Source organism: Citrus clementina, unplaced genomic scaffold, assembly GCF_000493195.1.
Source record: "Citrus clementina cultivar Clemenules unplaced genomic scaffold, Citrus_clementina_v1.0 scaffold_5, whole genome shotgun sequence".
NCBI classification, from domain to species: Eukaryota; Viridiplantae; Streptophyta; class Magnoliopsida; order Sapindales; family Rutaceae; genus Citrus; species Citrus x clementina.
Genome location: NW_006262201.1, coordinates 10,478,558 through 10,487,871, shown reverse-complemented (window position 1 = coordinate 10,487,871; position 9,314 = coordinate 10,478,558). Strand labels below are relative to the sequence as shown.

The window sequence follows — 9,314 nt, the reverse complement described above, 5'->3', positions numbered from 1 at the left end:
CACAGCAAACTTGTCTAATGTTCGAAGATTGGTTAATTTGGAAAATCCTATTGGCATGTACTTCAACGAACAAGTAAGACCATTTAGCAAACTCCTCATGTTCTTTAACTTCCCAATCCCTGCAGGCAATTCTCTTAGATTTCGGCACCCCCTAATATCTAGCTTTTGTAAATTATATAATTCACACAAAGTCTCAGGCAGTCTCTCTATGTGTAATTCAGACAAATTAAGATATTTTAAAAGCATCAATTTCCCGACATCTTCTGGAATTTCTCTAATCAAATTTGGGTCAGGACGACAAAGCAAGAATGATTGCCTTATAACTAATGCTCTTAAACATGCCAATTTACTAAATAACTCAGGAAGGATGCTACTATCAAGAGACGAATTGGAAGGACTTTCATAATCAATTAGGAGGGTACGCGATCTATTAAGTCCATGAATGGACATAGGAAATAAAGCGCCTCCTTTAAACTTTAACCTAAGGGACGGACTTTCCCACCAAAAGAGTTTATGACTGATTCTTTGGTACCATTAATTTCTAGCCACAAACATTCTTTGCTACTTACAAATTGAGCAAAATCATGTACTATGTCATGCATCTTGCAACTCATAATATCATCATCATCATTTTTCTCAAACTCTTGAAAGAAAGAGTGTGTTGCTAAAATGTTGAAACACTCTTCCCCAGTCATCTCCATCTCTTCATATTCTTCTGCATTAAGGTAACCTTGAGCCATCCATAGTGAAATTAGCTCCTCTTTATACATATTGTAGTCTTTCGGAAAGACAGCACAAAATGAAAAATATTGTTTTACCATAGAATTGGACGACAAATCATTATAACTCAACAATAAAGGAGTCAAAAGACCTTTCCCAATCTCTTCTGCCTTCCACATTTCACTATCTAAAATTCTTTGCCAGTCGTTTATTGCACTTTTTGAACGCGAGAGATTCCTTATTACCTTTGCAGCAAGAGGCAGGCCTTTGCACTTGCGTGCAATTTTTCGGCCGATTGGTTCTAATCTTTCACAATCCTCGAAAGAGTGACCGAAAAATGCTAATCGCTTGAAAACCGACTAGCAATCCTCTTCAATCAATTGCTCAATGAAGATAATATTTGTTGATCCCATCATACGTGCAACTAACTCATTACGTGTAGTAACCAAAATTTTACTTCCGTGGAGACCATGATTTAAACAAAGGAAGAATGGTGCCCATTTCTGAATTTATTTTTATACTGCAAAAGGATCAAATTACTCACAAAGTTATTTTAGCTTTCATGATAAAAACAAATAATCATCATTTAATTGCAATAGAAAGAAGTATTCTGGGTAGAATATTGAATTCTTTAGCAGGGACTTCTTACTCTATTAGGCTAATAATGCATCGATTGTCAAGTCATTAATTTTAGATTTTAAACTTTATATTCAAACTTTGTAAGATCATCATTTCTCCTTTTTTATTTAAAAAAAATTAACTTCTTGCATGATCTAATTGGTCTCGTTTCCTCTCAACAACTTTTTCTTTAAAACACATTTTTAAAGCCAAACTCTAGATCTCTCCGAAACTTTTCCTCTCCAAATTCCTCATCTCTTCCTCACCAAATCTTTGGAGGCAGAAATCTTTCTTGCCTTCTCCAGTGGATTCTCTCTTTTTTTTTTTTTTTGGTTGCACCCACCTCTTCCATATGATTTGAGGATGGGTGTCTTGTTCTGGCCTTCTCCACCTTAAGGTGGTTGTTCTATTTCAATTTCTTCCTCTTTTGGTCTTGACGATGGCTGCTGTGCATCCATTCAGATCTTGATCTTTGATGGTAATAATGTATCTGTTATAGTGATAATGTTGGTTTAATTTCTATTTGCCAGTACATAACCCTTCAACTTTTAGATCTAGAGTCTATGTTTCTCATGTTTGTAAAGTTAGAGGGTGTGAATCAATTTTTACGGTAAATCTATTTTGGTACTAGCTGGAAAGCATAAATATGGTGGTGGAGATAATTTCGAAAGAGCCATGGAACCCCAAATGGAGCTTGAATTATATGTGCATTACGAATGGAAGTTTTTCTTTTAGTGTACATGTGTTTCTTCCTATTCTTTAATAAACTTTTAGGGGTTAATTCAATTGATTACTGTAATAGATCTCTGTAACTAAAACAGATCTCTGTATTTTAATCTTTGTAATGTGAACTAGTGATGTACTGCAAGTAGTTGTATTGTTGTTATTTGTTTAATGAAATATTAATATTTTCCAATTAAAAAAAAACTTACAATTTTAGCTTTAATTCAGACAAAATGAAGGAAAAAGAAAAAACCAACAATGTACTTTAATAAGAAAAAGAATCTTTCACATAATATATAACTGAAAGTTTGAATAACCAAGAAAAAGAATGACAGTCATGCATCAAAGGCGTCAAAGTTTGGCTACAAAGCAGCCTGGAAAAGGCTTTACCCTCTGAATGAGAGCATGAATTCGAAAAATATGATGAATGAAGAAACAAAGGCATAATATCACAAGAAGTAAAACTTTTCCCCAGAGCTCTGTTTCGGTTTGTGCTAAAGCCAATGGAAACCGATGGAAATGAATTTCTACAAATTAGACATATCAACCAAAACAGGTACTCTGTACAAGCAAAGTAAAAGAGAGTTACAAAAAAATTTAAATTGATATGATAATTAAAATTTCAGTCACCATATAATTAATAGAAAACTTTGTATACAATGATTTATTGCATATTAAAATTGTATAGCTAAATTTTAATTGCTATACAAAATATAATATTAGCATTGGGAGACCGCACCAAAACGTACCTAATTGAATGTGCCTTTTCACAGCCATTGTACAAGCTTTAAAGCATTACCACAAATGCTTTTTCAAACCTGTGAACATGATGCACCCGAGAGATGCAAGATATGAAATTGTTACTACAGCCAGCATTGAAACATTTGTTAAGAAAGGAAGTTCATGAAAATACGCCTTAACAATCATTAGCTCCTCAACATCACAGAGATCTTCAATTAAGATAGAGCATATCCGGCCATCACTATTCCTTCTACTGCTCTTTTGCTTTAGAGAACGCTTCAATTACAGAATGCATGTAAGGCTTTCTTGTTCAAGGTCCAGCGATCAAACCTTGCACAATAACAACAGAGGTAGTAGTTCCATCGCCAGCCTAATCCTTGGACTTCCACGAGTAGGAAATCAACCTAAAAAATAAGAATGAGTTTGAAAAACTGTTTATGGCCCTAAAGAACTTGAAAATCAGAAATGATTAAGAATGATTGACTAAACATTTTAATCGACTAAACATACAAAACTTGAAAACCCAATATTGAAGTACTATGAATGAATGCGCAATTGCACGAGCTGGTGACAACTGACTTTACTGCAAAGGCTCTTTCAAACCCTTGGAGATGATAACCTGATAACACACAGAAACACAATGAATATTAAAGGATATTCTGACAACGCAAATTTGTGCAAACTATGAAGTGTGGTTACCTGTATAATAGTGTCAACACCAAATTCCTGCCTCCATTGACGCATATGATAATATTAGCACAATTCAATATGTTTATATAGGATAAATGATTCCAAGAATGAAGCAAGATAGAAATGATGATCTTAGCACCTTAACATCGTGCAATAATAATCATCATGTCTTTCAGGCAGCTGTCCATCCTCAATTGAAACAGAGCAGACCCGGCCATCACTTCCTTCTCCAAAGTCCCGCAACCAAACGTTGCACAATAACCACAGTGATAATCCTTGGTTACCCCAATGTTCTCCATAGAGTCTTCAACGTCAACCTAAAAATGAAATAAAAATGAAATGCAGGTGGAAATGAAAATTCTATAAACTAAATAAAATAAAAAATGCAATGCTTGAGCTTGAGCTTGCTTTAATCATCATAATAATCGAATTTGGATATATCTTTACTTCTCTGTGGTTCAATCATTTACTTCTCTGTTCTTGTTTATTCACAACAAGATATCAATAGAAGAAGATGGAAATGAAATTCTATAAAATAAAGCAAGTGAATTACCAGCAGAACATTTTAGCAATCCTTTGGCTAAACTTTTCATTTTCATAGTCTTGCTCTCCTGCCTGCATCATTAAAACCAAATTAGATTGGACCTGTGAATTGCTAGTGTAGTTCTGACATTTCCTCGAATCCCTGGTGAACATAATTAAACTCATATGAAATAAAATAAAGTGGGCTAATGTACTACTAAAAACAATTACACAATTACTTTAAAGAATTAATGTCACATAAATTATATATAAAAAAATATGATTATCATTATACAAGATAAAATTGATAATTTATTTTTCAACATTATTGCAAATGTATCCCAGAGATTTTGCCTCTCAGGAAGTTACACATAACAAATTTTTGTACATTAAAAAATAAATTACATTGGGATTTTCTATGATGTGGTATGAAATTTTACAAAAGAGCACATATTTTTTAGAAGTAAATATAGAAATTTCAACAGACTACACTTTTTTTTAATTTAATCTTTAGAAAACAAGTTAAACAGATTTAATAACTAGGAAGTTTTACATATTTATACCATGATTGATTCTATATAGAATTTTAATTCAAAATATAATTATTTTTATTAATTTCATTGCAAGCAACAACGAAGTAAATCAGAGGAGGAGGAGAAATTACCAGCGAGTGATATCTTACAACGACGGCAACCACATGATGCAGGGAATGTGAGATACCTTATGCCAGTCTTCTCCTTTGCCCTCTCTATAATGTCCTTCTAGAAGAGGACATTCCATAATACTCAATACCTGCAGCGTCGTCGTTCGAAGGAGGTAATCCGGCAGCACCTTTAATTTGGGGCAATACCAAATCGCCAAGGAAGAAAGACGTGGTATGTCTGTTGTCCTGCGATCTTCTAGAATGGGCAGTTCTTCTAGAAGATCACAATAATAAATACCCAGTTTCTGCAGTGCTATCGTTTGAAGAAGGTAATCCGGCAGCGCCTTTAATTTGCGGCAATTCATAATTTGCAAGGAAGAAAGACGGGGCATGATGGAGATGTTTTCCTTCCTCGTAATCCTGTAATTCCACTCTTCCAGTTCTTTCATTCCGTCAATTTCGAGTGATTTCAATTTGGGGAAGGCAATAACTGATGGTGACGATGAAGATGAAGATGGGTCATCCTCACTGCTTTCTTCTATTCCCAAAAACTCATTACCCACTCTTTTTACACTTTCCAAGTCGAGTAGTTCGAGTTTTTTCAGAGGCAATTTTCCCAAAGGAGGCAAATGCTCACAGTTAGCGCACGAGGAAAGTGTTAAATTCCTTAGATTGGTTAGTGAAGTCAACCATTTGGGAAAAATGTCGCCTCCATAGGATTCAATCCCTAATTCCTCTACACTCAAAGGCGGTTGTAAAGCTTCAAGAAGTTGTTTGTCTTTATCATTCTTCCTCCTCCTTTCTTCATCTTCCCCATCTACGACTCCACCAAACCGAAGACGCAAACGAAGGAGGTTTTGCTGATTGTAAAGTTGTAATCTCTCGGCCTCATCTAAATGGGACACATTACCCAGCCCTTCTATTCCACATTCTCGAAGGAGTTGAAGATTTTTCAGAGATTCAAGCCTACACGTATTGCTACCATCAACACCTCCACCCACAACAAACTTTTCTAATGTTCGAAGACTGGTTAATTTGGAAATCCCTACTGGCATGTATTTCAACGAATAAGTTTTACCATTCAGTAAACTCCTCATGTTCATTAACTTCCCAATCCCCGCAGGTAATTCCCTAAGATTTGGGCACCGCCTAATATCTAGCTTTTGTAAATTATATAATTCACACAAAGTCTCAGGCAGTCTCTCTATGTGTAATTCAGACAACTTAAGATATTTTAAATGTATCAATTTTCCAACATTATCTGGAATTTCCGTAATCCAATTTGTGTCTTCATACAAAAGCTTGGTCGATTGGCTTATAACTAATGCCCTTAAACATGCCAATTTACTAAATAACTCCCGAAGGATGCTACTGTTAAGAGATAAATTGACAAAACTTTGGTCATAAATTAGGAGGGTACGCAATCTATTAAGTCCATAAATGGTCATAGGAAATGAAGCTCCTCCTCCAAAATTTAACCCTAAGTGACGGACTTTGTCACCAAAAAAGTTTATGACTGATTCCTTGGTACCATTAATTTCTAGCCACAAACATTCTTTGCTACTTACAAATTGGGCAAAATCATGTACTATGTCATGCATCTTACAACTCGTAAAATCATCATCATCATTTTTCTGAAATTCTTGAAAGAAAGAGCGTGTTGCTAAGATGTTGAAATACTCTTCTCCAATCATCTCCATTTCTTCGTCTTCTTCTGCATTAAGGTAACCTTGAGCCATCCACAGATCAATCAACTCCTCTTTATCCATCTCGTAGTCTTTTGGAAAGACAGCACAATATGAGAAACACCGTTTTACCATAGAATTGGAGGGCAAATCGTTATAACTCAACAACAAAGGAGCTAAAAGACCTTGCCCAATCTCTTCTACTTTCCACATTTCACTATCTAAAATTCTTTGCCACTCTTTTTCTGTACTTTTAGAGCGCAAGAGATTCCCTATTACCTTTGCAGCAAGAGGCAGGCCTTTGCACTTACATGCTATTTTTCTCCCGATTGGTTCTAATTTTTCACAATCCTCAAAGGACCTACGTAGAAATGCTATATGCTTAAACAGTAACCAACATTCCCCTTCACCCAACTCCTTGACAGGGATAATATCTATTGATCCCAACTGTAGTGCAACTGACCTATCACGTGTGGTAATTAGAATTTTACTTTCATGGTGGCCATTCTTTAGACAAGAAAAGAATAGGTCCCATTTTTTGTAATCTCCATCCCACACATCATCTAAAACAAGAAAAAATTTATTCCCCGTAATATATTCCTGAATCTGTTTCATAAGAGATTCGAATTCGCTTAAACCAGAAGCTGACACGCCTAGACCTTCAATGATTGCTTTGGCGACCCTAATCTCCTCAAAAGTGTCTGATACACACACCCATATAACTTTTTCAAAATTTCTTTTCACCTCATCATTATTATACGCCAGTTGTGCAAGAGTGGTTTTACCTATACCCCCTAACCCAACTAGTGAAATGACATGAAGGCCTTTTTGTTGTTCACTACTTCCACACAGCAACTTGCTTAAGAGCTCATTTTTCTCATCAACTCTACCACAAACCCCTCCCTCATCAATCAAGGAGGTGGTTCGCACTCGCTCTGGTTTCTTAACATTGTTACTCACATTCTCAACAAATTTAAACGTATCTTTTTGGGAGGCAATATCATCTAGCTTTCCATTGATTTCCCTAATCTTGACGGCAATGTCATGACGAAGACTAAGTTGTTTGAAACTACCAAAACAATTTGATACAGCACAAAAGAAGGAGCGTACCTTCTTCTTATGAGGAGCAAGAGCAAGAGCATTGTCATCATCAATGCCCTCAATCTGCAATTTGAGCCTTGCAGTGATCCACTCATCCAACACATCTTCCATGTCGTAGGATGCGTCTCTGAGCTGATCCAGCCAAATAGTAACAGCCTTTTCCTTCTCCAGTTGCCTCTGCTCTGCATCTTCCAGTACAGCTTGAAAGGCTTGAAGGTTGGTGGTAAGCTTTCCCACTTCATGTTCGACACCCGTCACAAGCCTCACCTGCTGTTTCACTTCATCAGCCGCAACAGAGATCAGCTGGTCTAAGAGAGAGGAAACGATCGCATGAGCCATTCTGATATCAGATCAAATGGTAAATGCAGCAATTGCTTTTCTTGATAAAATGCTCAGAGGAAAGTAGCTTTTATGTATTCTGAGAGAATGTTGATTCAAGCATGTTTGCATTCTTCTTATACCATATGAGATATTTAATTTTTACCCGTGAGTCAATGTCAATGTGAGCGTTCTTTTGTGCTGCAAATTAAAGGAGTCCCCACAGGAGTCACCGTCTGGGGCTAGCTTTCTGTTCAACCACGTCAATAATTGTACAGCATCTGCCCTGTTTGTCCGATTCATAATAATTATTCAAACTACTGAGCATCTGCTCCACCACCTCAATAATTGTACAGCATCTGCCCTATTTTTCCGATTCATAATTATTATTCAGACTACTGAGCATTTGCTCCACCACCTCAATAATTATGCAGACTACTCAGCATCAGCACTTGTAAAATTTCTTACATTATAAGTAACAAAATATTTGTAAAATTTGTACAGCATCTGCCCTGTTTTTATGATTCATAATAATTATTCAGACTACTCAGCATCAGCACTTGTAAAATTTCTTGTATTATAAGTAACAAAATACTTGTAAACTACGACAAAAAGGTTGGAACAATCTACTGATGAACCTTCTGAAGTTATCTGTAATAGACTAATTTGATCTACAATAATCTTAGTGTTGGATCAATTTCAAAATAAATGATGTTTTATTATAAAGACATGTCTAATTAACTTTGCCATAGAAGAGGTATCTTTTGATATTTAATAAATATCATACCATGGTCTATGACTTACCCACATTACAAAGAAACTATGTGAAAGATAATTAAGGAATAAAGCTTTCAACAACGATTTATAAAATTGCTTTTGATAAAACTGTTCTGATGAAATGAAATTATGTGAAATTACTAAGAATTTAATTAGCCTCTCAAAAAGGTTTATTCATTGCTTGACTTCTAAAGTTTAAAATTCGAATGTCAAAATAGATAAAATGTCAAAAATTTATTTTGAGTTTTATCCACCCGTTTACCATTTTAATATATAAAAGTCTCCTATTGCTTTAAAGTGTCATTTTTTATTTTAAACAAGTCTCAGCCAAAGATTAAATTGTCATATGTTCGCAACATATTCAGCACAACAGTTGAGCGGAAAATACAAAGAAAAACATAGTTCGCAATTTTAGTAGCGAAACCAATATTTTGTTCCATATGGGGTAAATCTTCAGAAGGCCCAACTTCAAGCGTAAAATGATGTTTGATGACTTGCTGATACAAAAGACATTGCCGCAAGCACTTTTTTACAGGAGCTAAAATCAAGCCAGTCACTTCCATTTGTTGCAGTTTTAATGCAGAAAGAAAAAAGGGGGGGAAAATTCTGCAAGATATCACTTGTAATACGGCATGTTTGCGGAAGCAGAATTAAATAATTACAAAATTACATTCTTGATTGCACAGAAATGATATATAGCAAAACAAGCATAAGGAAATAACAATATAATTTTACATTGTTAAGCTTTTGGTCTACGTCACAGTCAGAGACGGGAA

At 35.3% G+C, this 9,314-nt stretch overlaps 1 protein-coding gene across 1 annotated transcript; it reads right to left on the bottom strand.

The window, feature by feature from the left end:
* Positions 1 to 476: 476 nt before the first annotated feature.
* Positions 477 to 7,782, bottom strand: LOC112097903 (putative disease resistance protein RGA1). Its single transcript, XM_024183496.1, has 4 exons — positions 4,735 to 7,782; positions 3,703 to 3,809; positions 3,406 to 3,421; positions 477 to 1,079 (listed from the first exon to the last, which is right to left on the bottom strand). The coding sequence occupies exons 1-4, from the start codon at positions 7,780 to 7,782 to the stop codon at positions 477 to 479; spliced, it is 3,774 nt and encodes a 1,257-aa protein (XP_024039264.1).
* Between the last annotated feature and the right edge of the window lie 1,532 nt (positions 7,783 to 9,314).